Below are 27611 nucleotides of genomic sequence, written 5' to 3'. Positions count from 1 at the left end.
AGGGTGCAAAATCCTGCATTCTTGTAACTTTTGGCATTGTTTTACTATGGTGGTCGTGGTCGTGCCAAAAAGTGGTCTGGCCAAAGCCGGACTGGCCGGAGCGGCTGCTACGCCCCTGCACTGTACTACAGCTGTGCCAGTGCGCAAATGGAAAGCGCCACATTAAGTGAATAATAGCAGGAAGGTACAAGAGAAGAGCTAGAGAGAAAAGGGAACTTACCAAGGAGGAGTCCAGGTGGAAAAGGAAATGTAAAGATAAGAACATTGAAAGGATCGGTCATGCAAGACGTCGGTTAATTCCCATTGTGGATAGGATAATTATTCAATTGACATCCCTACACAAGAAGTAGGTCGTTATCATTAACAATGAATTTTTTTACAAAGCATGCCTACTACTAGCGCATAGCACTAGCAGTGGCACTTGCAATGGCAGTGCATGTGGCCACGTACAGCTACCCGTAGCTAGCATAGCATTGGACGGATTTTTTTGGAGATGACTGTATTCTTCTCTGTGCAAATTTCGATAAAGTTAGCACGTGGCTTTATACATGCAGTCAGAACTTTCTTTTGGGGGGAGGGAGTATGTCCTTTTTGGGGTCCGGTAGGGGAGGGGGGCGGCTAAAGTCAGATTTTTGCGTTCACCGCCTCCCATGTATGTGCAAGGTATTGGTACAGCTACCAATCGATGCAGAATGCATACACTACACTACTAACTTTTCATGATGGTAGTCGTGGTACTCGTTGGACGGCATGAACGGCAGGTGGAAGCCGCAGTGTGCGACGAACACGGAGGCCAGCGAAATGCAGGCCCACAGCAGCAGCACCAGCAGCAGCATACATGAGAGTCGAGTAGCACTGGGCCAGCCATTACGGGCGATATGTTGGAGAGGAAATGCTCGACCGGGTGACAGTACAGACCAGGGATGCTGATCGGTGCAGTCTACTCGTGGTGAACCTTGTGAACGTGTTTTTCATCGCTGCCAAGCTCCTCAAGAGGCTTCTGCTCCTGGACTATCCTTTCTGCTTTCACTCAATGTAATAATCGCTGGCAACCATGGCCACGTCATTGGCCACAAAGCTCGCTAGCAGTGGTCACTCGTCCCCTGTCCGAAATTTCCAGTCCACTGTCGCATACTCTTGGACGATACAGGTGCCGAAGGGAGCTGCACGGATACCGTAGAGCAACCAGACACATGCGCGTTACGTTAGGCAACGATTTAGATCTGTTGACCATCTAGCCACGCACTGAATTTCCATTTGACGTTTGAATGGATGTTCAAATAATGTCCAACACGCGGTTCAGTTCAGTTTGCTCAGTCGTCCAGTCTACGGTCATCAAAATCATGCCATTCATGGCGATCAACACGCTTTCTCTTACAACTCGGTCTGGCTTTCTTCAATCTTGACCATTATCACTGCCATACTAGGACAAACAGTTTACTCGATTCATAAAACATTAATCTCAGTTCACTCCATAATGGAATACTTATTGCGCTCGTAGATATCTACTCTGCAATCATCAGCCAAGGAACCGAAAAAATCCTATCACTAAAGAGTGAAGTATCAGCTATGTCAGATCAAAGCTTTCTTCGTGCACACATGCGCCATGGCAACCATGACCGGAGTCGGAGACTGGCGCCACAACGCAAAAGGCTTTTACGACTCCCATGACTCATCCCAACGCTGGCCAAATGCGAAGGCTACTGGCAGTACTCATGGTACTGGCTGCATCGACCGCGTTGACGTAACTCGTTGTCATCTCCTTCCGACTATTTTTTTTACTATTTTTTACTATTCTCTTAGAAGTTAGTGCTGATACTGATACAGTGACTGATAGCCTCGCGAGCTCGGCGAAGAGCCCAGGCGATCGAGCTGATGCTGAACATTTCAAGCGTGATTTAGGAAGAGTTGTTTGCCTTCATGAAATTCGCTCTGTACCTGAGCCACAACTGATGAACGGCTCAGTAAGTAATTAGTTGTACTTGAAAGTACGTGTTATTGCTTGAGAAAAGACAGTTCTTTTGATCCAAAGAAGTTATGCAGTAACTCGATGTCAATCGTGATCAGTCCGCAGTGCGAGTGAACTGTGGCCACGCGGACAGGCTAGAGTGTTAACAATGGCAGACAGGGTGCGCTATAACATAGCCTTCTTACTTTCCAATCTAGATGCATCCGTGATCTTGGAACTCTTGCTGGAGAATGATGTGCTGGACGTTGATGAATATGATACTGCCTCTAGCAAGGAAAACGTGAAGTCTGATCTGACAAAGTACGTGGTGAGGCTGATGCTGAAGAAAACGGACGAACAGGTCGATGCGTTCCTGAGTCTCGTTCAGCACAGCCAGCCTCATGTAGCGGAACATGTCGCCAGTACCATGGCGAAGCGACGCGATGCAGCTGCCAGTAGGAAAACTGACCGTCCAACGAAGCCAATGTCGGCAAATCATGAGTCAACACTTGGCTCGTCCTCCGGTAAGTGTTCACATTGATTACAGTGGCGTAGGAAGATTGGGGGGGGGGGGGGGGGGCTCGTTGAACATTCATGTAACTGCATGACTTGTACAGTGGTGCTCAATGAAATCCAGTCACAGCATCACTCAAGTACGCGCTGGGCGTTGCGCAGCCCTAGACCTGCGAACATTGGGCTGCAAAATGGTGCAAGGTACAAACTTGAGTGACACGACTGGATTTCATTGAGCAGCACTGTACTTGGGCTCGTCCTGGTGTGGCGCTGTGTCAATGGGAAAGCCAGCATTGTCCTCCAATACCTATTCTCACGATCAGCTGGTAGCACCACCCGGCACCACGTTTCCAGGGGCCTCACTGTCCCCTCGGCACAGTCAGAAGCCGGCAGATCTCGCCTGGCCTTTCAGGCAGCCTTTGCCTGGACCGCGCGCCCTTCCAAGGAGTGTAAGGGAGATCAAGGCTGCCCGGCAATATAAGCTTGCCTCCATCCCCTACACCTTGCAATGAATGCTCTGTCTGACTTTTCCTGTCCACACACCACGTCATTTACTCTTCTCTGCGTGCTTGTGCACCTATGAACTCTTTGTGTTCCCTCTGTTGACGCTTCAAAATCGCTCTGTTGACACTGCAAATTCGCTCTGTTGATGCTGCAAAATCGCTTATCAGACTAAATTACATAGCAATTTGTTCTTCGCTGCTACCCCCAACCACACGTTGATGCGCTCACCACCCTCCGATGCCCCTAACCTCACTGCTTCCCTCTCTGTGTCTCGCTATCTCTCTCCCCCTTTCTCTCTCTCTCTCTCTCTCTCTCTCTCTCTCTCTCTCTCTCTCTCTCTCTCTCTCTCTCTCTCTCTCTCTCTCTCTCTCTCTCTCTCTCTGTGTGTGTCTCTCTCTCTCTCTGTCTCTCTCTGTCTCTCTCTCTGTCTCTCTCTCTCTCTCTCTCTCTCTGTCTCTCTCTCTCTCTCTCTCTCTCTCTCTCTCTCTCTCTCCCCGTAGCTCTCTCCCGTTTGAAATTCGCTTCCATAGAATTGGGCACCATTGCCCGTTTGGCCTTGCGAAGTAAAATAAAAATCAACAACAACAACTTACTTGTTGGCAGCGAGAAGTGCTTACAGAGATCAATCAGTTCATGCATTCACATCAATCATATTGAGAGCTGACCCTGGGAATGCAGTGGGTTCAGTTAGATGGTCAGTCCTGAGGTTATAACCAGATCTACATGACGATTCTGTAGATCTACAAGAAATGCAGGTGCTACCGGCGTGAAGCACTGTCATGGGTCACTAGATTATTGCTAGGGGGTTCAGTTCCAGCCTGTGTCAGGTGAAAACTGCAGTCACAACTCGCGTGTACATTTTAACCCTTTCTGTACAGACTGTACAACTTTCGATCCCCTGGGATCGAAACTTTTCAAGATTTCAATCGATCGTAACTCAGTAATTTCTGGGTTATTTTCAAACACTAAGATATGTAGGTAGAAGAGAAAACTCCCAGCTGTCCATTGCAACAATCGCTGAAGCGCTCCGATGTGCGGTTCTGGGAATGTGTGTGTGTGTGTGTATGTGTGTGTGTGTGTGTGTGTGTGTGTGTGTGTGTGTGTGTGTGTGTGTGTGTGCGTGTGTGCATGTGTGTATGTGCGTGCGCACGTGAGTGTGTGAGTGTGTGTGTGTGTATGTGTGTGTGTGTGTGTGTGTGCCTGCGTGAGTGTGTGTGTGTGTCCATTGTTCTTGTCACCTGACGATGGCCAAGTGCCGAAACGTTGTGAAATAACTTGAACGGATGTGCAGCGCTTTTGGAATGGGTGTGTCCACTTAAATTCCTTTCCATGTATTATCGGTGTTGTGCAATTCCATTTTTATTTGTTTCTTGACATGAAGTTGTGTGTAGTTGTGTGTTCATGTGTCATCTGTGCCTTCTGTATTTTGCTGCTTTCGCGACAGACAATCCGTTTGACCTGGATAGGTTTGTGTGTGACATTCAACCATGGTTGAACAAAGTTGACGCAGATCGACTGCGACGGATGGTGATCAAGAAACATATCATAACTGACAGCGCATCAATAGAGAGACTAAAGAGAATTCGGTCCCGGGATGGACTATCTGATCATAATGAGGAGCTCATCCAGTTGCTCAGAGCTGGTGGCCTAAACACTTATCGTGATCTCAGTGTTGTCATTGAGGAACTGGGGTATGCGGACAAGAGCAAGGAAATGCTCTCCATTTTGTCCCACACAGGTATGTTGTTGCTATACTTTTACTGCAATGTGTTCAACTTTGGTGGTGTTTAATGGACAGCTGAGAGTTTTCTCTTCTACGTACATATGTTAGTTTTTGGAAATAACTCAGTAATGACTGAGTTCCGATCGCTTGAAATTTTGAAAGGTTTGGATCCCAGGGGATCTAAAGTTGTACAGTCCGTAAACAAAGGGTTAAATGGGGCCTCGCGTGAAATCTCTTGGCCTGACTTTGACCCCGCTTCTATCTGATCCCGTGGCCAGTACTCCCTTGTCGATGCTATGTTAGGTAGCTGAGGTCATTGCCTTTCCATTGATGCCACACATGCCATGCTTGAACAAAAAGGTGGAGTCGTGGTTTGCACAGAGGCATAGAGAAGTACTGATCTCGACCAGATGCATACTCGGCCCCGGGAGGTACACCCAATTTTCATGTTCAGCAGCCTCGAATTAGTCTAAAACAAGAGGATTCTAGAACATTTAGCCTCGCACTTTATTGCAGTAGAAGGAACATCACAGAAGCCAGCCCACAGCGATTTCCCGGTGGTGGACGTAAAAATCGAGTGAATCGAGCGCACACTGTAGAAGCTGTGACGGTGAAAGCATGTGAGTTGTGCAAGCAGGCACACCCGGCATGCATGCCGTGCAGCACATGCATGCACACGGCATGCATGTGCACATCCTGTATCGCCATACACTTCAGTTCGCACGCGCATCTATGCACCAAATAGTGCAGTGCTGGACGGAAACCACACCGTCCCCTTCCATACTTGAATTGCTTTCTGTGACTGCTCAGGCTTTCATTTTCCAAACCTCAATTACTTCGAAATCGCAAACGTTGCTTTAGTCGGAGACTCGGAGTCAGTTTTTTCTCATTGCTATGCTGCAGATATAGTGCAGCATTCCAGAGAATACCATTTTCCAGATGAAATCCTCAACTCAGACTTAGCACAGTAGTTGTTGGAGAGCAAAGATTGCAAGGTACTGTATAGCAGGAAGTTTCGAACGGAATTTATTTTCGTACGATTTCGTACACAGCCTCTTTTGTACTGAAATTAATTCCGTACTAAAATTTGTTCCTGTAAAGTTATGTACATATGTACACTTTACATGCGCACCGCATGCAAACACACGCGTGCATTTAGCATGCTCCACAGTACGAAAATGAAATCCGTATGAAAAAGGTCGACATTTGGCTTTTCTGTCCGAAAATTTCGTGCTTTGTCGAGATTCATAAATTTGAACATTTCCCTGGAAAAACTGAGCCCGAGGCTACAAGCCATTATTCAATGACCTCCAAAAGATCTCACTAAGTCAACATAGTCATCAACGCTATTGTGGAAAATCCGCTATCAGTGGAACATGACTTTGTTACTAATTGTAGAGTTCTACAACAACCACTAGTAGGAAATAAGCCCGGGATTCTTGTTTGTAATACTTGTAGCTGAAATCGGGGCGTTTTTGAACGTAATTTTTCCCTTTGTCATTGCCAATTGTTTTTGCTGTACGATCGACTCTCCTTCACCATAACGGATGTATGTTTCTTTCAGGGGAATTTACCTTCAGACGTTGGGCTGTCAGTCAAAGCAACTCATCCAGTGGCGCCAAAATATTCACTTTGTGTTGGATTTCACCGAGCGCAACTGTGCTAGTAGTGGGGTGCACTCATCCAAAAAGTTGAAAGTGCATGAGTTCGACTGGGAACATAGGCCAACGGCAGTAGCTCAGCTTCCAGTGCATGAGTTCGACTGGGAACATAGGCCAACGGCAGTAGCTCAGCTTCCTCGGACCAACACCATTCGAATCAATACACAGAAGACTACCAGTAGGTCCAGTACTGTGAAATTATATTCGACTTTCTCCGTTAAGCAAAACTTCTGCATTGCAGTTTATTGTTCTTATCAGGGTCTTTCTATGGGCATTAGACAAATATATCGGTGACCTCCCCCCCCCCCCCCCCCTCCCCCTCCCCCCTCCCCCCTCCCCCCCCCCCCCGCCCCCCCCCCCACTGAGATATGGTGGCCACGATGACATCCATTGCTCTGCCAGATGGTTTTGACAGGTCTATAAAACTGCATTGAAGTTTTGCTTAACGGATTAACGGAGAAAGTAGGCCATACATCCCCATTGAAAGATTTTCAAAACTTACAATAGGTTTTTACTCTTGCTTTCTGTTATCTTGCTACCTATCACCATGGCAACAGTTGGCAAACAGGAAACACAGCCATTGCAGCACATAGTGGGGGATGGTGAGGCAGACCAGCAACGGACCTCCAACAGATGTGAGCCAATCTTCAAACAACCAACATCAGCTGGAACAACAGCCAATGTAACTAGAACGGGTACAACATTGACTACAACACAGGATTCAGCTAGATCAGGCACTTCAAGCCAGTCATCTTTACCAGACCAGGACGAACACTTCACTGGCAGGGATGACATTGTTACAGAGATCAGTCACAACATTCTCACAACAAAGTCCAAGTCATCATCTACACGTGTGCAGAGTCTTGTGGCACCAGCTGGTTTTGGTAAGACGTCCGTAGCCATTGCTGTGGGACATGTATGTCGCAATGCTGGTTGTCGTGTGGAGTTCTTTGACTTACGCGGTGTAGCTGGTGTTGACGCTGTCCAGGCAATGATTCAAAACCGACTCGAAACAAACCCAGCTTCATCTGAAACTACTGGCAAAGCAACGAAATCAACTGATGGCAGGGATGATGATGGTGGCAAACACCACATGTTATGTATTCTGGATAATGCGGAGGATGCTATGCAGGCTGGTGCTGATAAAGATTTCCAACTACAAGATGTCATCAAACGACTACTTCGACTACAACACAACGCCCATGTCCTACTGACAAGTCGTGTTTACTTTGACCTACACGCTGCCCAGTTTAAACTACAACAACACCGTCTTGATGGTCTGACAAAGGTTTGTGCTGTTGGTCTTCTCCATGGTCTATGTGTTGAAGGTAGTGTGAGCATTGAAGATGCACAGAGGTTAGTGGACCGTTGTGGAAATGTTCCACTTGCTGTACGCATTACAGCTGGCCTCCTACTAGGTGGTCGATTAACTCCAACCATGTTGCTGTCGTTATTTCAAGATCTTGGTCTCGATGTGTTCAACAATGATGGTCTGAAACCAAATCATCGAATCCTGAAGCTGTTGGAATTAGCATACAACACATTACAACATGATGACAAGGAATCATTCCATGCTCTAGCTCAACTGCACTCCTCATTCTCATCCAAATGTGCTTGTGTGATGGTAGGATTGGCTGACACTAAGGCCAATGTGGTTCATCTTGTACGTTTTGATCCGTTGATCAAGATTTGTTTCCTGGATTACAATTCGTATTTGGATCGCTACTCTTTGCAGCCATTCATCGCCGAGTTTGGCCGTTACCAATGCCCTGAAGACAAGCAACGCATGTACCAACGGCGAATTTGCAAGCATTTCCTAGGCTTTGTAAAGGAAGCTGATGACTGTAGAGGTTGTGGTGCAGACAAAGCAGTGTTTTGGAGTTACCAATTGCTTCAGGAAAAAGTGAATATACAGATGTCGTTGTCTGTTGTTGATGTTTTGTCTGGAGATGACTTGCTTCCTTTCTCTGGATTAACAAAGTGGCCGGGTATCCTACTTGCCTTGTTTGGGAGAGCAGCATTTGATGGAGAGTTTTTGAACAGGATACAAAGATTGGATAAAGCACCGCTATCTGCACAAGCTGACAGCATTTGCACCTCGGTCCAGTTTTATATTTCCCGTCTAAGCATTGCAGATTCTGATGTCACTTTTGAGAGTTTGGATTCCAGAACCCGAATGCTCCTGGAGAAATCTGAACAAGATTCGACAAGAGTGGATTCACAGTTGCTGCTACCTTTGATGCAACTTTCTCTGGAGTCATGCAGGGTATTCATGTCTCTGGACATCGACTTCAGGGAAGGACAGCTTGAGCCCAGCCAGGAAACACTATCCCGTCTGCAGGTGGTGTACCAGCGTGTTACAACAACACTGAGAATGGGTCTTGCAACAGGTGTCACTGAATGTGCCCTGAAACTCATTCAACTGTTTTGTTCCACTCTGCTAAACAAGGATATACCCAATGTGCAGGTGATAGAAGACCTTGCTGAGAGAGTGATCTCATCACACTTCCTATCACAGGATGGTGCAGTTCCTTCATGTACTGGAATGTACGGTTTTCTGCTACAGTGCATTGCTGTGATCCTGGGCAAGGTCATGTCAAGTTCCTGTAGCAGTGAGTGGATTATTTCACCATCATTGATTACACCACTGGGTATACCACTGTGCAAGTGGAAACACGTACCAACTGCTATCAGTCGCGAGGTCAATGTCCATGGCGACTATACCACTGTGTCTGCTAATCGGATACAACGCTACCTGTACTCCATGGATAATGACATAGTGTCCACACTACTGGCAATGTACTGGAATGATGTGTACAGCTACCGGCACAGTTCCTTGGTAGTAAATGGAAGGACACACACAACTCCAACTGGTCTCACTCTACCAGCACAGCATCCCTTCAACATTGTGATGGACTATGTCAGGAGATGGTGTAATGGCTCAAATCCAGCAGATCAAACAACAGCACTGATTAACAACTGTAGCCAGAACAAGATACCTGATCTGGAAGTGATGCAGTCTTGTATTCTGACAGCTAGAACACTGCTCAGCATTGAGGTAAGCTGGTAGTGCAGTGTACACAATTCAGGATACCATAACTGTTTTTCATCCACATTCCACTCTGAATTGAACATTGTATTGCAAACCAGTGTACTCAGTAATTATCTACTGTATAGTGTCTGTCTCTCTAAGGTAGATTTCTTGAAGAACACAGAGGGAAATGTGATAATTTTGAACATTGTAAACTAGTGAAATGGAATGTGTAGCTTTCCGCTATATCAGTCTGATTTGTTATTATTGTGCATGATGTTCTCTGTTTTGAGTGTACGGACCTCAGTTACTTTCTTTTCTACACTGTTCTTTGTTGTGTACTTTGTTGTAGAATACTGTCTTCGCGACTGATGTTAGTTCCAAACTCTTCCCAGCGTTGAAGTCATTGGTTAATGATCTCAGTGCTTACCTGCCAAGCAATTGTGCAACTGGTCTCTCAGTGTCTGGAATTGTGTACTTACCACCACAAGCTGGAGACGATACTCTACTACATAACTCTCTCATTGCTGCCCTGCATCGTCAATCCAAGAGAGGCCGTGTGAGCATTGATCACCACATTGCACTACAGGAATGGTGTCCACGTGTAGCGGCATGTTTTGTCTGCTATGACCTGGACAACATCGAGCCATGTCCTCGTTGTGGCATGGCTTACCTGTGTGGCAAACATCGTCAAACTGGTGAACACCTAAGTGAACACAACCAACACTGTACTATGCTGGTAGTACTTAGACATCGCATACCACAGTAAGTTGGAGTGTCAAGATCGACTCACATGACAGATTTCGAGTGCTGTGTGATAAACTGGTGTATTAGTGCCTTGCTAGGGGGATGTGTGTGTGTGTGGGGGGGGGGGGGAGGTGGGATGTGTGTGTTGGGGGTGGGGGGGGGGGGGGGGGTAGGTGTGTGGGTTTGGGGGGGGGGGGGGAGTTGGAGGGGAGGTGTGCGAACCAAACTTTTAATCATCTGTAACATCATCACGACTTATTTTCGAACTGCCTCTTTTACTTCCCATTCTTGATCTTGTGTTACACTGCAACATATGAGCATTAGCATGCTATCGCGAGTTAGCAGCCAGCCCAGCGAGTTGGCCCGACCTGCGCGCATGCGCGAATCACGTGGGCACGCGCCCTTCAAGATCCTGTACAATGTCTCTTGCATGTCATTGCTGTTTTGACTTTCGAGCGTGCAACTTGCAGAACATCTGTTCCTAAACAAATTCCTTCTGTTTAGACTTTCAAGCTTGCATTCTCGTATCTCTACACTTCAAATTCAGACTTCAATAACGCTTGTTGGTGCCTGAAACAATGTCGTCGTCTACAGTGGACCGTTGACTGTGGACTTTTAGCTTGCGCCAGCATCAAGTTTCCTGAAGTACCTCCACGCTTCAAATTCCGATCTCAGCGACCCTTGTTTGTACCTTAAAACAATGTTGTCGTCACCTACCGGCATTCAGCCTCTCCGGAGCTCCTCACTCTACCTGGCTCCGCCGCCCGCCTACTGGGAACGCAGCGATGGCCGCCACGCAGCACCAACACTGCAACAGCAGGCGCGAGCCTGACGATCGTAATCTGTATCCAGAGATCTAGAGAGGTGAGTTCGTGGACTTTGATTTTCGGTTGGAAGTTCAACGTGCCGCATCCACTGGCGTCGACAATGCCACCCAGCTTCTCCTCGCTCTACTTGGATCCGTATTGCCGCTCACCGCCAGCAGGCCGGACCCTACTGGGAGCGCGGTGCAGCGACGACCGCCATGCAGCACCATCAGCAGGTGAACCTGACTGTCCTACGGGCCCTTCGAGTGAACTGCCGAGAGTCCATCGCAGGACCAGCAGGGGGGGGGGGGGGGGGGGGGCGGATATGTGTGTGTGTGTGGGGGGGGGGGGGGGGGTGCGGATGTGTGTGTGTGTTGGTGGGTGTGGGGGGGGGGGGGGGGGATGGGGGTTGTATGTGTGTGTATGTGTGTATGTGTGTGTATGTGCATGGGGGGCTGTACTTGTATGGTAGTGCTCAGTATTACGTGAACTACCGATGAGTCCATGGCAGGAGGCGGAGGCGGAGGGGTGCTCACGCAAGACCTTTGATTTTCTGTAGGATCCCACAGAGTATATTCCTACTGTCCCTCTGTAGGACCCCTTCCAGGGCCAATGTGACATTGAAACGATGGGTTAGTAGAACAGGCGGGAGTCTTTCAGTGTGTGTATGTGCTTGAGAGCACTTGCGCCCGTGCGTGTGTTTGTGTGTGTGTGTGTGTGTGTGTGTGTGTGTGTGTGTGTGTGTATGTGCGTGTGTGGCTGCATGTATGGGCACTGGTGTTGGCGATCTCTTTTTTGTCGAGCGAATACGCGCTTGCTCACTTCACTGCCTATCTCCCTGGCCAGTTTGTAAGCTGGTCGTATTCAGTCAACATACCCTGCTGCCACTCAAATTGGTCTTGCACCGTGTCAACCTGTGACCAGCTAAACAGACAAGTTCCAATAAAAATGTCGCAATTTCCAGAGTCGATTCAAAAGGCAAGTCACTTATCCCGTCACAAACCCTCATGCCTCTTCTCGTCTTCGTCTCGCTCAATGAGAAACACATGAACTGCTTGATTGTATATATTTCGAAGTATGAGGATTAGGGACCCGGAGTCTGTGTGTGTGTGTGTGTGTGTGTGTGTGTGTGTGTGTGTGTGTGTGTGTGTGTGTGTGTGTGTGTGTGTGTGTGTTGGATCCCGGGATGGATACCCTGATGCCAACAATCCTTTTTCTGCGCCTTGTCCTCACCCACTTACTGAGGTGTGGCGAGCCCATAAGTGGGATCATTCTTTTTTACTCTCTTTCTCACTCCCGTGTGCAGCCACACCATACATGCTCCCACCCCTAACACACCTCACTCACATACACACTCACATACACACGCACACAGCAACAACAAACAGCCTCTGAGGGGACAGCAGCAACAGCAAGCAAATATATTGTCAACTCATGGCGACAAAAATTAACAGCTTAAAGCAACTCAACTAGATCATCAAGATTATTGCAGTCTGCAATCTGAGCACACCGGAAATATCCAAACGACTCAACAAGATAACCATTCACTAGGGTGGGCGGGCATGGGCACTACACTTGCAAAGCAAGAAGAAAAAGAGCGCCGCAGCCGGAGCGCATGCTCCTAATATCTCGCATTTGCGAGCAGCCAATGTTACGTCATGCAAAAGAAAGACAAAAATGAACTACATTTCTCGTTTCTTTCCTACGTCAGCCAACGAGAAATGAGGCATATTCCAAGTGCACCCAGAGTTTTGGGGTTTCAGGGGGCGTCTGCCATTGAGCAGTTCAAATAGCCAATTGATTCCTCTTTCCAAGATTCCTTTTGAGGCTGCGTTAACCCGACAACGCTGGGGGTGAAAACGCAACAAAATCCTTTCGGATGCATGGTTCATTTACACGGTTCGAAAAGCAAAACGTAAAAGTTGTACGCCAAAACGGAAGAAAACCAAAACGCTGGCCAAGGTGGAAGAATTTGAAAACGGAAATGTTCTGCCGGATAAATTTGAGTGTGTAAACAATCGAAACGGTATGCTGGCCTCGTTTTCCGCCACGCTTGTTTCGTTTTCGGCCGTTCACACGGATCCGGATATCCGGCAATCCAAAAAATTGTTTTTACAATTTTCGTCATGTGACGAGTGTTGTTTTGTGGCCTGTTTTCAACTATTCCTTGAGTGTGATTGGTGCTTCCACGACAACACTTGGCACATGACGAAACTTTTGCGGATCCTTTGCTCGTGTAGACGTGCGAAAACGATGCAAACGGAGACCACCTCGGATCAGCTTTGATCATGTAAACGCACGAAAACGAAAGAAGAAATGAGGGACTGAAAACGGAAAACTGGCCGTGCGTTGTCGTGTAAACGCAGCCTGAGTCTCTCTCCCTTCTCCCGGGGAGACCCACGTGACCAGTTTTGGCAGTTAGAGTGTTATCATCAACTGACATGACAGATTGTGAGTGCTGTGTGATGAACTGGTTTGTTAGTGCCTTGTTATCGTGAGAAAATTACTGCTGAGTCTGTGTGTAAACGTTTCTGTGTGGGATGGGGGGGGTGGGGTGTGCCGGTGTGTGTGTGTGTGGGGGGGGGGGGGTGCCGATGTGGGGGAGGAGGGGATAGAGGTGTGTGGGAGGGGGGGGGTTGCAGGTATGTCTGTGTGTGTGTTGGGGGGGGGGGGGGGGGTGCTGATGTGTGTGTGTGTGGGGGGGTTGGGGGGGGGGAGTTGGAGGGGAGATGTGCGAACCAAACTTTTGGTCATCCGTAACATGATACTAACATCATCACGCCGTATTATCGAATTGCCTCTTTGTATTTCCCATTCTTGATCTTGTGTTACCCTGTAATATTGGCTCAATAAGACAGACTTTTAAGTTTTTGTTTGTTTGTGTGTGTGTGTGTGTGTTTTTGTGTGTATGTGTGTGTATGTTGAGTGTATGTGTGTGTGTGTGTGTGCGTGTGTGTGTGTGTGTGTGCGTATGTGTGTGGTGTGTATGTACACCCTCACTGTTGTACATTCTACAGGGCTAGCTGAGCTTCTGAAGATCTCTACTGGATAGTGTTTAGCAGTTGAGATTGGTGAAAGTGACCAGCACTGGACAGGGATCATTTCAAGCAGCTACTGCAGTAAGAGATTCTCCAACAGCACACTACCTGTCATTGATCACAACACTGTGACATCACTTGTATAGACATGATGTATACAGATTGTCTATGACACACACAGTGTTGTGTTACTATGTAGATATAATGATCAACTGAACTACATGTACTGTCTAGTCCAGTCTACTGTGGTATCAGTTTTACTGAATGTGTTCATGTCTACTCTCACCTACTGTTTTTACACTAGTCACTGTACAGAATAGTTACCGGTATGTCAGTTAAACCTGGAAAACTCTACTCTACAAATGTTTACACTCGAATGTATATTGCCATAGCAGTGTCAGCCATACCCTGTACATACAAAAGTGTGTGCGGTTACCCTTGAGATACACATCGTATTTTACTCCAGTATTGAAATCTAGCAGCAATGCTAGCATCGTGTGACAAGCAAGAAATATCCGTTTACACCGCTGTGTGCTAACACACGAAGGCATGAAGCGTCACAAATGTAGCCATGGTTCGACCCGAGCACACACACAGACTGCGGCTCCTTCAACAATATTTACAATTGTGGCTGGCTTTTCAGTAGACAACATGACTTATCCTGTCTGAACATGACAATGCGTCCAAGGTCCAATGTGTTTGTGTGTGTGCATGCGTGCCCGCGTGCGCACATTTTTGTGTGTGTATGTGCGTGTATGTGTGTGTGTGTGTTGTGTGTGTGTGTGTGTGTGTGTGTGTGTGTGTGTGTGTGTGTGTGTGTGTGTGTGTGTGTGTGTGTGTGTGTGTGTGTGTGTGTACATGCGTGTGTGTGTGGAGGGTGAGGGGGGGGGGGGGGGGGAGGGAGGGAGGGGATGCGCATGGATGTGGATGCACGTGTGCGTGTATTTGTTATGCGTGAATGTGCATACATAAGGAGACACCATGCCAAACTAGAGTGTGCCCTTTCATTACAAGCTCATGAACGGGATCCTACCTCTGCCAGTATTTGCATTATGTTCTCTTGGTAATATGCAGCAGTGTTGTAATGATCAAATTCATCATGGTTCAGATCTACAATGTACTGTCGTGAACATTGAAATCAGATGGGATGACCGGGACCGGCACTCTTACTGCTGTTAGCATGTACACACTCTATAGTTTATGTGCACACTGTAAAAATGGACCAGCAGTGCTCACGACTGCAAGGTCAGTGCCCAGTGACCGCTTGACTTCTCAACGAATTTCAAAGTCCACGACAGCACATTGAAGGGTAGATAAATGGAGGTGGCAAAAGTCACGGACCCTGATTCTGTGGAAATACCCCCAGAGATCACTGGCCGTGCTCATTGGCAGTCACAAGAGTATGGTAACGTCCGCTTGGGGGGGGGGGGGGGTATCTGAGCCCTCTGGATTTGGATGAGCAGATACTAGTGTAGTTTGGATTTGCCACGAGCGCAGTGGCACACAGTGTTCAGGGGGGGGGGGGGGGGGGGGGTGGTGGTGCCAACAGCAAGTTGCAGTGTCCGCATGCCGGAATCGTACAGGGTTGCTTAGACTGCATGTGATTTCAGGCTTCATATTTCAACACTTTGTATGAAGTAAGCGTAGTACTTCAAGTATAAAGTACCTTGAATAGTGACACAATTAAGTACCGGTAATCGGGTACAGAAAACAGAGTGACTTGGGAGCAAGTAGTACTGATGTCATAGCAGGACAGCTGGAAAGTAGTACTGATGTCATAGCAGTATAGCTGGAAAGTAGTACTGATGAGTGATGACATAGCCAATGCCCGGCTTGTAACTTAAAAATATCCATAATACCGGTACTGTCCCTCTCCATGCTTCCAGGATGGTGGAAAGGGCGGAAATTGAAATGGAAAACAAATTGTGAACGGCCCTAGCTGAGAAAGAGAACATAACTTCTTGGTGATCGCCGTCGGAAACAATGCACATTGGCTATGAGAGTTGTCACTGATAGGACTGGAAGATTGAACAATGCAATGTCGTTATTAAACCACCCATGATAGAACACAGATTGGGCCGAGCTAGGGCACTAGTGAATTTGCCACAAAAAAAACCCATAGCTATGTGAATAAAAATAATAATATCAAAGGCATGCCTGAAGTAGTCACGGTAGCTAAGTGGAATTTGCCATGTGACTAGCATTGATGGTGGATATGCTACAATACACGTACATGTAGAGTAGTGACAATACTAGCATTGAAACTGGAGGATGGGACGGTCAAGGGTGGACTGTGAGGAGACTAGCAACAGCAGTGAGGGTGCACACACGCACATGCACTGCCGACTTGACCTTTTTACTGGCATTTCTTCGGTTCGTCCGGAATCAGAACGTTGGCTGGGGTGGTGCCAAGTAGCATGGAATGGCGCTCGTACGACTTTGATTTACGGAAGCGACTGTCCGTGCCATACAGAAAATCAAAGATCCCCAGCATGCCAAAGTTCTGGTTGAACCTGCGTAGCAGCAGCCAACATAAACAAAAAATAATATCAGTTTTTTTACGAGGTACACAAACTCACCGCCAGGCACATGAGGCTAGCATGGAGTCACCAGTGAGACGGTGCTGGTAGGCCGGTCCTGCCAGGCTCAACTGACCAGAGGTCTCGGCATCATCGAATGGCAGACACACCAAACTGAGGGCATTGTAGTGCATTGGATCAGAATCAGACAATACCTATAGGAACATTCATGGTCAGAAGAGACAACAACCATGACACTGGTATGCAAGTGGACTGCTGGAAACAGGGAGTATTTCTTTTCTGTTGTTGGGGGGGGGGGGGGGCAGGGACTGAGGGAGTAATATTCTTCTCTGTGCACGTGGTTTTTTATACATGCAGCCAGAAGTGTTTTTTTTGGGGGGGGGGAGTATTTCCTTTTAGGGGTACAGTGGGGGGGGGGGGGGGGGGGGCTCAAGTCAGATTGTTGCGTTCACCGCCTCCCATGTATGTGCAAGGTATTGGTACAGCTACCAATCAATGCAGAATGCACACACTACACTACTAACTTTGCATGATGGTAGTCGTGGTACTCGTTGGACGGCATGAACGGCAGGTGGAAGCCGCAGTGTGCGACGGACACGGAGGCCAGCGAGATACAGGCCCACAGCAGCAGCAGCATACAGTGAGAGCCGAGCAGGACGGGACCAGCCATTACCGGCAATATGTTGGCGATGACATGCTCGACCGGATGACAGTACAGCCCAGAAATGCTGATTGGTGCGGTCCACTCGTGGTGGACCTTGTGGATGTGTTTGTACCACAAGGGAATGTGAAGTGCCCTAGAGAAACACAAAGCAAAAGAGAGAGGAAGAGGGAGAGAAACAAAGAGAGAGAGAGAGAGAGAGAGAGAGAGAGAGAGAGAGAGAGAGAGAGAGAGAGAGAGAGAGAGAGAGAGAGAGAGAAAGGAGAGGGGGAGAGAGGATGGAGAGGAGAGGGAGAGAGAGAAGAAGAGGGAGAGGGAGAGAGAGAGAACGTAGAACGTCAAACGACAACGACTGTGCAGATAATATTCCAGCATCTGGAGGCTCATGGGAAAGAGAGAAGACGGCAGAAACACTCTCCAACCCCCCCCCCCCCCCCCGACCTGTTCTTATCATCGGCTGTGCGTCGGCAGATAACATTGCGTTGTATTTCCCAGGATCTCCCCAGCCTATTGAGATGGTGAGTGGTCACAAACACCTAGGAGTAGTGATTGATTCTGCTCTTTCGTGGTCAGAACATATGATTTCTGTGCGTTGTCGTACCAGCTCTGCTCTTGGAGCCTTGCTCTCTCATTTTCCCATCTCCCAAACAGTTGCAAGATTCTATTCTACCGATGCTATATTCTGCCCTTATTCCCGTAACTATGCAGAAGACGTTACTTCAGTAACGTCTGGCGCTAGCCAGGGTCCACACAGCTTTAATTTGGTGTTTGTTTGTTTGTGTGTTTGTGTCACGCCTGGCGCTATCCCGTATCTGTCCCGTACCGTACCGTACCATCAAACACAGCTGGCCACAAACAGCTGGCCACAATATTCAAATAGAGCTTTCAAATGCAAGATCATAACGTGAAGCAACTTGGAAGAATGAATATGAAAGCGAAGTTAATTGGGGAATGCATGTAGGGCGATAGCGCGGGTTCGAATCCCAGGTTATGCCTAAAAAATTGGAGAATTGAAAACATCCCTATGCTTTTTTTTGCCTAGGTCATCAAGGTGGTAGACGGTGTCGTATTACCCTCGACCGTATCTGTCCCGTCCCGTACCATCAAAGACGGCTGGCCAGAAACAGCTGGCCACGATATTCAAATAGGGCTTTCAAATTCAAGATCATAATGTTGTCCCTGCCCTTTTGGCACGTGTGTGCCCCTTTTGGCACGTTGGTGCGGACCGCGCGCGGACTGCGCCGGTTGGAGATTATCGTACCTGTTCTTGTTGTTGTGCGCATGCTTGCATGCTTATCGTGCGCATCCTGATTGTCGTCGGGGGGTTTTATTCCCTCGCACGATAGCCCTTCCGATTACTCTTATACATCACACGCACGCCACACTCAGAGGACAGGTTATTTTCGTCTTACTCCAAGGAGAGTCTCAGGAAGAAGGCCCCCCAAAAACAATCAGGATGCGCACGATAAGCATGCAAGCATGCGCACAACAACAAGAACAGGTACGATAATCTCCAACCGGCGCAGTCCGCGCGCGGTCCGCACCAACGTGCCAAAAGGGGCACACACGTGCCAAAAGGGCAGGGACAACAATAACGTGAAGCAACTTGGAAGAATTAGTATGTATGCGAAGTGTATCGGGTGATGCATGCAGGGCGATAGTGCGGGTTCGAATCCCAGGTTATGTCTGAAAAAAAAATAGGAGAAATGAAAAATTTCATATTATTTTATGCTTTTTTTGCCTAGGTCATCAAGGCAAAAACGCATAGCGGCGTAGGGCCCTGAGCTTCCAAGCTCTCTCGTTTGATTACGCTGACATAGCATGGTGTGGTCTTAGTGCAGCTGCTGTTTCCAAGCTTGAAATTCACCATAGAAAAATAATTAAACGGCTATTTGGAAAATCCCTCTCATGTATAACAGTAAGCATATTATACTGTCTCGTAGCCTCCTCTCCACTTGCTGATAGACGCCAAGCACACCTGTGTGCACTCGTTCAGAAAATTATTTATCTTAAGCAAATCCCCAGGCACTTCAAGAAATATGATTGGTTCCAGCGAGAGAGAAATACAAGACACCAGGTATCATTACCTTCCCCTCAATTGTCCCTAATGATCAAATCACCTGTCTTTATGGCTTACACATTTTGGCTCAAACTCTCTTATAATATTCGCTGTTCACAGTCTCTCTCAGCTTTTAAGGATGCATTTCAGCTAAAAAAGTACTGTATTGTCTGTATTGTGCTACCTGCTGTTGACACATGGTGTCACCTCCCTTCCTTTTCTTCTTTTTTTTAATGCTATTTTCCGTGGTTGGATTCACCCTCCCTTTCTTGTATTGGCTATGTATTATTATGTGCCATGAAGCGGAGACGATAAATATAAATAAATAAATATCCGAGTAGTTGTATGCTGGCTGAACTGAAGCCCATGTACTCGCAGCAATACGGGAACTACAGACTGTCAACACCTCAACAAATGGCGTTCAATACGCAATTCCACAATACAGGACAGGCGGAAACAGTCACGGTGTGATTGGTCCGGCCATACCTTGGGGTGTCATCGATTGGTGAATCTGGATTGAGTGCGAGCAGGCGGTGTGGTCCGAGCAACGCTGGCCCAATCGAACAAAACAAGGGTGTAGTACGCAAAATGTACGCATATCGTACAAAGATTCTGTGAAAGCTGTCCAAAAACGGCAAAGTCCATTTCCACTCCAGCCACTCCCGGTGTTTTTTGGGGCCGGTGTGGTCGGATTCCACTCCAAGTACACCTGTCATGACCCGGACTCGACTCGTCGTGAAAGCGACCACGCAATGAGATTCAGCAGCCAAAAGCTGGGCTCCGAAATATTCTAGAGTTCTGTAAGAACCATGATTAGTCCTGCGAAGGATTTGGCACTTTCGTTAGTTGAGAAATCATGGCTTACAACTCGTGGCCTCGAGTCACAAGTGTTGTCGTACGGCGGCTACACCTTCAGTACAAGTCGTCAGCATTGTACTCACTACACTGTTGAGCTTGAGGGGACCCTGCTTAGTCCTGCAAGGGAGCTGATACCTTTGTTAGTCGAGCAAGCAAGGCCCCTCTTCTCGCGTCATACGACGTAAAGGGTCCTGCAAGTGCTTCGCGCACTGCGGACTCCGTTATCCCTTTTTTGGGAGAGGTCGCGGCTTGGCCGAGAACCGCCCTACGGGATAATGAGAGGGAAGAGCCTACGGGGCAGAAGATGAAGGGTGACCCAATCAAGACAGCGTACGAAGGCGGCGCGCTCTAGCTGCAGCAACATCCGACAGCGTACTCCAGGCTCCGTCGCACGATCGACGTACGAATAACCTCGGAGATCACTCATATTTGTAACACTATCGTGTAATGTGGGTGAGCGAGCTCCCCGAAGCTATACTAAATATTTCCTACTAATTATTATATCACAATTATACTATAACAAAATCATATAAAAGCCGCCTTCTTCAACGAATAAAAGTATCTTTGATCGCTCCCCTTCAACCTTCGACTACCTTGTGTGAGCCGGAAAACAGGTGAGCTACTTATCTGCTTGAGTCAACTGTATTGGTTGACGACCTGGTGCCACTAGATGGATCACCGGCCATGACACACCTACTCCGGATTCGATCGGATTCAACCAAACGATCACGCTCACTCGGAGCACACTTGCTCGGGATTCGCCCAATCGATCATGCCCCTAGTCTTTCATGCAGTTTATGTATGACATGGCAGGGGCACATAACCTCCTCGGTAGTACGTGTGAACATGCGCTGGTGGCCAAGCAGTTAGTCCGGGCATGGCCTGACCAGCCACCCCCTAGCAGTGTTGCCATCCCAGCCGGTGTTAGGACTACTCATGCCCACAGTAATGGCACACCGCTGAGATATAGAAGACGGTCAAGACTAAAATACACACATAAACAGACATGTTATATCACCGGTGCAAGCATTGTTCGATCATGCGGGCTCGACAAAGTCATGACATGAACCCCACCTTATTTTCCTGTGAACACGCAAGGCAACTTCACCTCACTGCTGATCATTCCTTACCGGTGCGAATAGAAGAAAATCACCTCAAAGATAAACATAGAGATCGCCAGCTCCACCAAGCACCACTGGAAGGACGGCAGGGTCTCGGCAAATAATCCGCCGCGCTTTTGGAAGATCCAGTAGAGTGCAAGTTGGCTGCTATAACCCACAACCAACTGGTTTAAGAGGACAACCTTCAAACACTTCTTGAACGTCTGCCATTCCACCTGTATGGAATCACACACACAAAGACCGAGGATTGATAGAAGTTGAGCTAACAGGGTCCGACCTTGGACTACTGGTTTCTAATGCCACGTACACGTCAGGCCAGCAAAGTGCGACCACTGCCGGCGCTCTTTCTCTGCCAGGCTCAACAGGGCCTTAAAGCAGCCGTTCGTAGCACACTCGCTTCTCAGCCGTTCGTAGCGCCTTCGCTGCTGCTCAGTTCGTTAGCAAGTGATCAAATGTCCCTAGTCAGCACTAGCACTGTACATTAATCCAAAAATAACTAACATATTTGCCATTATTTTTATTTCCATTCCATTCCTAGATGCTCGAAGGGGTTCCAGTCAGCTCCACGAAGATGAAGAATGCATTGAACAACCAGTAGAAGGCGACCATGGAACTCCATAGAACTGCAACACACACCCGATAGCACCAAACACAGTCACCATTACTTGCACAATGGTTTTTAAAACAGATCCAATGCCAGATGCCACAACGGTTACACAACCATTTTCACATTCACTGCATAAGCCCATACTGCTCATGTGTAAATGACGCTGTGTGTAGCCGCGAGCTGCTACATTCCCACGCTACTCGTGATCAGTATTATTCTAGCTACATAACTGGTTGTTTTCGTGATCCTTACCATGTGACGATGTTCCACTTGTGATAGTCACGAGAAAACGTCCAAGTCTAATTACTAAGTACTTGAGCAGGTATTGAGCAGGTATTGAGCAGGTATATCTTCTTTTTTTGCCTGCACTGACTATTTGATGTCATAACGCTGTTCCAGCTTTTGCCAGTAGGACTGAGCTCAGCTGAACCATACTGGAAGAGATATCTCAGTACCGGCTGCATCAGTCAGAAAAACGACCGAGAAAAAGCTGCCATGCTGAGTCGACTAGAACCGCCGTCATAAAACTAGCCACCATACAGGGAAATACATTTCAAAGTAAAGTCCTCCTCTACACCATGGTTTCCTGAGTATAACTGGCTGCAGTACAGTTCAGTATAAAGTACACTACTCCAGACCTGCCAAAGGTCATTTTTCTCTTAGGGCCTTCAAAAAGCGTGTTATTGCATTGTCATGTTTATTTATGGTGAAAAGGGAGAAGGACAAAATGTTATTATGTTATCACGTTTATTTATTTTTGATACATGTATCATTGGGTCAGAATGGGAATATGCCCGCAACGTTATAGCCAGAACAAAAGTGATGGGGGGGGGGGGGGGGGGGATCATTATAGGACCCAACATTTTGTGGTTTCACCGCCATTTTGTGTCGTCATTTTGGCCGCTGCTTTCACCAACACCAGTAAGCAACCGACCATTCCATGTATTTATTCACCGGCCACTGGAACCCGCCATTGATAATCATTATGGTTGTCAGAGGTAAGTGATGACTATGATACAATGACTCATACAATGACTCATACAATGACTCATACAATGACTCATGCAATGACTCATACAATGACTCATGCAATGACTCATGCAATGACTCATGCAAAGACTCATGCAATGACTCATACAATGACTCATACAATGACTCATACAATGCTGTGCTACTACATGTACAGTGAAACCTCGTTAAGAAGAACACTGATAAAACAAACTTTCGCTTTAAAAGAAGAACTAGTATTTGTAACTCTATTGGATAAATCACGGTGTATTCACTGGGTATAAGACAGTGTCTGCTCCAGCGCCGGGTGAGCCGGGCAATCCACCCGGTTGGGCGGCGCTTGGACCCGGTTGAAAATATAGTACCGGGTCACCTGTGACCCGGTTGGTACTTTACACTTTCGAACTTTGAAAGGACTGACTACATGGCTTGTATGTGTCAGATACTTCTTCTTTCGTAATTTTCTAATTCCTGTCCTCTCTTTTCTAAATGCGGCTTATTCATTCGCCTTTATATCATTGGGCATGTGTACCCGGTTCCGACCCGGTTGAAATGGTTGCGCCAGTTACACGTGTACCGGCTGTCCTACAATCCTAGAGCAGACACTGATAAGATAAGGATAAGAAGAACTCCCGTTATTGCGAACAAATCCCGTCGGTCCCTTGGTGTTCGTCCTAAAGAGGTTTGACTATATATGTATGTGATGTGTCCTCATCATGCATATAAGAAGGTGGGGCGCTCGCTCTCTGAAGTGAAGGGTGGTGCATTCATTTTGAAAGGGGGCGGTCCAAAAGTGAAGGAGGGCGCAGCGCCCCGCTATGTCGCTTTGGCGAGCACCCTGGCCCGTCGTGTTCTTTAAAACCCACTCACGGCTAGATAGAAGGAACTCGTTGCCTCCCGCCACATCGTGATAGAGCTGATTCCATCTGTGCTGCCAGAACTGACTCGATGCATCCCAGAGTTCTGTCAGGTGCCTGCGGAAAACAGACACAACACACGTGGTACGCGGTGCATGATAAGACAACGGACTCCATCAAAGTGTCATGATCACAGAGCCCCTGGGTGAGCTGCAAACATCAGTGTTTCGATTTCCATGTTTCATGATACCGGGATAGTCTACTGTGAGACCAGAACTAGTGGAGGGTAACAGACAGGGGGCTGGGGGGGGGGGGGGGTACACAAACGAAGGCAGACAGAAAGGACTAGTAGGAGTTCGTAGGGGGAGCCTACACAGAGACTAATAAAGCAGACTTCTAAAGTACTAGCTCGTTCTCCTGCTTTTTTTTGCTTTCATATAAAAACACTATAGACTCCGGTGTTTTCTTCTCTGCCTGACCCGCATTAGCAATGTTGATACGGAGACCCTTGGTCGGTTTAGCTGCTTCTGCCCCGCCTCCACTGCTTCGCCTGCCATCGCTGTGTGCCTCCCTGTGATTTCCAGCGGGAGCTGGCGTTTGCACCATGATGGTTTCTCGTGACGTCTTGTGTCCTACTACAACCGCGAACCTTTAATTATCGCATCGGAGAGTGCGTGTTAGAGCTAGGTGTCAGATCCCTGAACGTCTCCTGAGCAGTCTGCTAGTATATGGGGGAGGGGGTGCAGTCACGCTGCACCCCCTCCCCCAAAAGTAAGGGGCGCTCGTTTTCCATCTCCAAGTACGTGGCGGTAGACACCTTTCAAGTCAGTAGATCATGCCGGTTCTTTTCTACCGTGAACGATTAGCAGGGTTAGTAGCGGTAGATTCTACTTTCCTCTCACGACATATCGACGCGACACGGGAAATGAGTGCTATCACGACACAGACCACCAAAACTAGGCTAGCCCCACTATCGCCATCACCAAAACTTGAAGATGACGCTCGCCCATAGCATTATTTATTATGCGGGAGAGAAATGAGTTGAAATAATTAAAAAAAAAACCAGAATACCGGTACCTGATCATTACGGACTAACTCAGCTACTCAGCTAGCAACAGGTGCTTACCGATGCGGAGAATTCTGAATGGCAGCCCAGTGATAAGGAGACTGGAGGTCCCGAGGACGACCACCATGCCGCTGTCAAGACTGACATGATCTCCCTAACCGAACTGATGCTCATGCCGCGCTGTTCTCCAAATCACTCTCCCACCAACACACCGAGCAAGAAGCCGAAACGGCCAAAGCCCAATGATTGCGGAAAGCCAACCATCTAGATCTACATGTACCACAGAGACAGCAATCAAAATCTCGACGCTCCAAAGCGGTCTCGCCGCCTAAAAGTAAAAGCCCAGCCGTTGTTTCTACTTTGAGTGTGCTACTTTGCAGCCAGTCCGATCGTGAATTTCTGTCAGACCGTCGACGATGCATTGCAACAGAGGAAAGGAGTTTTTTTAGTTTGTTAGCACGTCGCCGACTATGCCGGACGTAGATCTACGTGTCGGCCTGTTCGTTCACACACGTGCACACCTGCTGAGCGGAAATGAGATTTTCGAGTGTACTACTACTAGAGTAGACATCGGACCGACTCCATACCGAAAGAAGGACTTTTTTAAATTGTTGTTCATCCTCGGCCCCTCAGGCCTCAGCCTCAGGCTTTTAGAATGATTGCTTTCATGGTTGTAACCTCATCGGCTCAATGCTGTCCCCGAACGAAACCTGCAAGCCGTCAAAGTTGTGCAAGAGACCAATGATGGCCTTTCAGCTCCACAACTAACTAACTCCAAGGGAGATGTCGGAGTGGGTGGGACATACAATCATGTACATGTACAATCAGTCACACACACACAACAGAGGCGAACGGAGCATTTTAAGGGCGCGTTCGAATTGTCACTCTTGGACTTTTCGAGGAGTTTCGTTTTCTGAAGAGGTGGCCTTATTGGCCTCTTCAGAAAAACGAAGCTCCTCGAAACTCCACAACCTCATCTGATGGGAGAGGTGGATTGGTTCCGAAGAGTTTGGAATAGCTACGTCACGTAGGACGTGGAGATGGTCGATCTGATCGGACGTCATCATCGCCATGACCATTCCACTGAAAAACTCTAAAATGATAGAAACCGTTCTAATGCCGTAATGGGACACTCAACTAATCTCTTTAAAAAATTTGTTCGAACAGTTGATGGAGACAATTCGAACGCCCCCTAAAACTATCGAATCCTCGACGAGCAGGCCTGGCACAGTACAGCTACCGGTAGCAGTGGCAGTGCATGCTGCCCATGCACAGTACAGCTACTGGTAGCAGTGGCAGTGCATGCTACCCATGCACAGTACAGCTACTGGTAGCAGTGGTAGTGCATGCTACCCATGCACAGTACAGCTACCGGTAGCAGTGGCAGTGCATGCTACCCATGCACAGTACAGCTACTGGTAGCAGTGGCAGTGCATGCTACCCATGCACAGTACAGCTACTGGTAGCAGTGGCAGTGCATGCTACCCATGCACAGTACAGCTACCGGTAGCAGTGGCAGTGCATGCTACCCATGCACAGTACAGCTACTGGTAGCAGTTGCAGTGCATGCTACCCATGCACCGTACAGCTACCGGTAGCAGTGGCAGTGCATGCTACCCATGCACAGTACAGCTACTGGTAGCAGTGGCAGTGCATGCTGCCCATGCACAGTACAGCTACCGGTAGCAGTGGCAGTGCATGCTGCCCATGCACAGTACAGCTACTGGTAGCAGTGGCAGTGCATGCTACCCATGCACAGTACAACTACTGGTAGCAGTGGCAGTGCATGCTACCCATGCACAGTACAGCTACTGGTAGCAGTGGCAGTGCATGCTACCCATGCACAGTACAGCTACCGGTAGCAGTGGCAGTGCATGCTACCCATGCACAGTACAGCTGCCGGTAGCAGTGGCAGTGCATGCTACCCATGCACAGTACAGCTACTGGTAGCAGTGGCAGTGCATGCTGCCCATGCGCAGTACAGCTACCGGTAGCAGTGGCAGTGCATGCTGCCCATGCGCAGTACAGCTACTGGTAGCAGTGGCAGTGCATGCTACCCATGCACAGTACAGCTACCGGTAGCAGTGGCAGTGCATGCTACCCATGCACAGTACAGCTACTGGTAGCAGTGGCAGTGCATGCTACCCATGCACAGTACAGCTACTGGTACCAGTGGCAGTGTATGCTGCCCATGCACAGTACAGCTACTGGTAGCAGTGGCCATGCCATGCCCATGCCATGCCCATGCACAGTACAGCTCAAGTCAGATTTTTGCGTTCACCGCCTCCCATGTATGTGCAAGGTATTAGTACAGCTACCAATCAATGCAGAATGCACACACTACACTACTAACTTTGCATGATGGTAGTCGTGGTACTCGTTGGACGGCATGAACGGCAGGTGGAAGCCGCAGTGTTCGACGGACACGGAGGCCAGCGAGATGCAGGCCCACAAGAGCAGCAGCATACAGTGAGAGCCGAGCAGGACGGGACCAGCCAATACCGGCAATATGTTGGAGAGGAAATGCTCGCCCGGGTGACAGTACAGACTAGAGATGCAGATCGGCGCGGTCCACTCATGGTGAAACTTGTGGTTGTGTTTATACCACAAGGGAATGTGAAGTGCCCTAGACAAACGCAAAGCAAAAAGGGAGAGAGAGAGAGAGAGAGAGAGAGAGAGAGCGGCTTTCCTACTTCAGATTTTATTTCCGTGAGCGGCAACCCCGAAATACTGAAAAATTCGAATGTGAAATGCAACCCCCACCAATTCCTTGCAGGGATAGCATTTTTCTCACAATGTAGCGGACATTATGCGTGGACTGTTAGGCACGAAACGGATTTTGCAACCAACACAGGCCATTTTG

At 48.1% G+C, this 27611-nt stretch overlaps 3 protein-coding genes across 3 annotated transcripts in view; 2 read left to right on the top strand and 1 right to left on the bottom strand.

Moving 5' to 3' along the window:
- The window catches only part of LOC135813537 (fatty acid hydroxylase domain-containing protein 2-like), a 30714-nt gene that overhangs the window by 2098 nt on the left and 1005 nt on the right, over window positions 1–27611 (bottom strand). Inside the window, exons 2-5 of the mRNA XM_065326632.1 lie at window positions 27102–27374; window positions 23696–23799; window positions 21220–21425; window positions 17036–17308 (exon numbers count right to left, since the gene is read on the bottom strand). Of these exons, the coding sequence (XP_065182704.1) occupies window positions 17036–17308; window positions 21220–21425; window positions 23696–23779 (563 nt within the window). The 5' untranslated portion in view covers window positions 23780–23799; window positions 27102–27374. The remainder of the gene's footprint in view (window positions 1–17035; window positions 17309–21219; window positions 21426–23695; window positions 23800–27101; window positions 27375–27611) is intronic.
- On the top strand, window positions 2118–7767 carry LOC135806698 (uncharacterized). Its single transcript, XM_065320926.1, has 4 exons — window positions 2118–2472; window positions 4410–4703; window positions 6907–7637; window positions 7753–7767. The coding sequence occupies exons 1-4, from the start codon at window positions 2118–2120 to the stop codon at window positions 7765–7767; spliced, it is 1395 nt and encodes a 464-aa protein (XP_065176998.1).
- On the top strand, window positions 7721–14079 carry LOC135806851 (uncharacterized). The gene is made up of 3 exons (XM_065321033.1): window positions 7721–9407; window positions 9733–10145; window positions 13951–14079. The coding sequence occupies exons 1-3, from the start codon at window positions 7788–7790 to the stop codon at window positions 13958–13960; spliced, it is 2043 nt and encodes a 680-aa protein (XP_065177105.1). The 5' UTR covers window positions 7721–7787; the 3' UTR covers window positions 13961–14079.

This window comes from Sycon ciliatum, chromosome 1 (genome assembly GCF_964019385.1).
Source record: "Sycon ciliatum chromosome 1, ocSycCili1.1, whole genome shotgun sequence".
NCBI classification, from domain to species: domain Eukaryota; kingdom Metazoa; phylum Porifera; class Calcarea; order Leucosolenida; family Sycettidae; genus Sycon; species Sycon ciliatum.
Note: the sequence above shows the minus strand (reverse complement) of the source record. Positions and strands in the feature narration are given on the sequence as shown.